General features: G+C 37.0%; 1 protein-coding gene across 1 annotated transcript in view; it reads left to right on the top strand.

Annotated features, from left to right (window-relative positions):
* Nucleotides 1-1,422, top strand: part of rabep1 (rabaptin, RAB GTPase binding effector protein 1) — a 45,720-nt gene that overhangs the window by 40,064 nt on the left and 4,234 nt on the right. The window contains 2 exon segments of the mRNA XM_015387897.1: nucleotides 813-868; nucleotides 1,162-1,314. Of these exon segments, the coding sequence (XP_015243383.1) occupies nucleotides 813-868; nucleotides 1,162-1,314 (209 nt within the window).

Genomic DNA, 1,422 nt, shown 5'->3' with positions numbered 1-1,422 from the left:
GAGAACATAGGACGGCCTTAGGTAAACATATCACCAGAATGATTGACAGTTAGGAGGACCTCTCATTTAGATGATAAAAGATCGTCCTCTATACCTTTAAGACTTTTGCACAGTACCGTTCCTTTAGACGTGACTTTTCTGTGTTTTGCTGATAAATAGCAGCAGTAGTGTCCAATGATGGGTTTATTTGCATTACAAGGCCTTTAAACTAAGTAATGAATCCTTAACCTGTTCAAAGTAGTTTAGGATATTTAAAAGTGTCTTTTTTTTATCTGGATACCCTAAAAAAAAAGTTTATTTTAAATATATCATGAAAAATGTATTATATAAGTTTTAGTTTAAATAATTCAAACATATTCATTTCCTTGTTAAATAATCCAACTTTAATTAATGGAATAAACTTTTTTACCTCTCAAAAAACAGTTTTATGGGATTTTCTTTTTTCCCTTTGAAGCTTTTCCCTGAAGGAAATGCTTGATTTATTAGTTTTATATTCTGTTTAGCTTATGAGTGTCGTCTTGGTTTTCTGAGGGTCTGTTTGATCTTGGCAGTCATTAAACCGGGTCCAGCGCAGCTCTGAACGTTCGGTCAGTCCATTAACAGTTTGCGGCTTGTTGGTTTGGATCCATTGCTGTGTTTTTAACACAAGCAGAGCACAAGCTGTCCCTCAGCGGAGCCGCTTTGTTGAATTATTCATGCGCTTGAAAGAACCGAGGAGAAACTCCGCTGAGAATAACAAAGCTTTAAGATTCACATTAACTCTGCAAACCTCTAATGATGCTGCTTTATGATTGTGTTCTTGTCTCCCATAGCATCTTTCTCCAGCCTGAAGACGGAGCTGGAGCGAATAAAAGCAGAGAAGCAGCAGGTGATGATGCAGCCTCTTTTCTACTCTGGCATGAAATATTACAACATAGAGCAGAGTGGTGTAGGTGTAGCTGGATGTGAACATAATCAGGTTGAAAAGCTGTTGTTCTGGCTACTCAGTATCTGCTCTCTGTTTTTCAACATAATCCGTCCATTTTAAATGTTGGTTTTTACTCTTAAAAAATTTATTCAAAATGACTGAAAACTTTAGACTTGAATATGGTCAAATTTGAAGCATAGTGGGAGTAATCGTTCGAATCATTCTGATCCTCTGCTGTTGTTGTGTTTTTGCAGCTGCAGAACAGTTTAGCTGAAAAGACCGAATCACTGGACGGCATCCAGAGCGCCAAGATGAGCCTGGAGCAGCAGCTCAAAGAAGTCACCAGTGCAAAGGTTTGTTGTCTTTTCATGCTCAACCAGTTAAATGTTGAAGAAAATAATCTGTTGGTGATTAAACCTTTTCAATGTTACGTCTAACCATAGGTTACGTTTTAAGGTCAACTCAATTTGACTGACAAGATTAAAAAAAAGAAATTCTGTCATATATACACACTA

This window comes from Cyprinodon variegatus, unplaced genomic scaffold, assembly GCF_000732505.1.
Source record: "Cyprinodon variegatus isolate N-32 unplaced genomic scaffold, C_variegatus-1.0 Scaffold406, whole genome shotgun sequence".
Classification (NCBI taxonomy): Eukaryota; Metazoa; Chordata; class Actinopteri; order Cyprinodontiformes; family Cyprinodontidae; genus Cyprinodon; species Cyprinodon variegatus.
The sequence above is the reverse complement of the archived record's forward strand: the minus strand, read 5'-3'. Positions and strand labels throughout refer to the sequence as shown.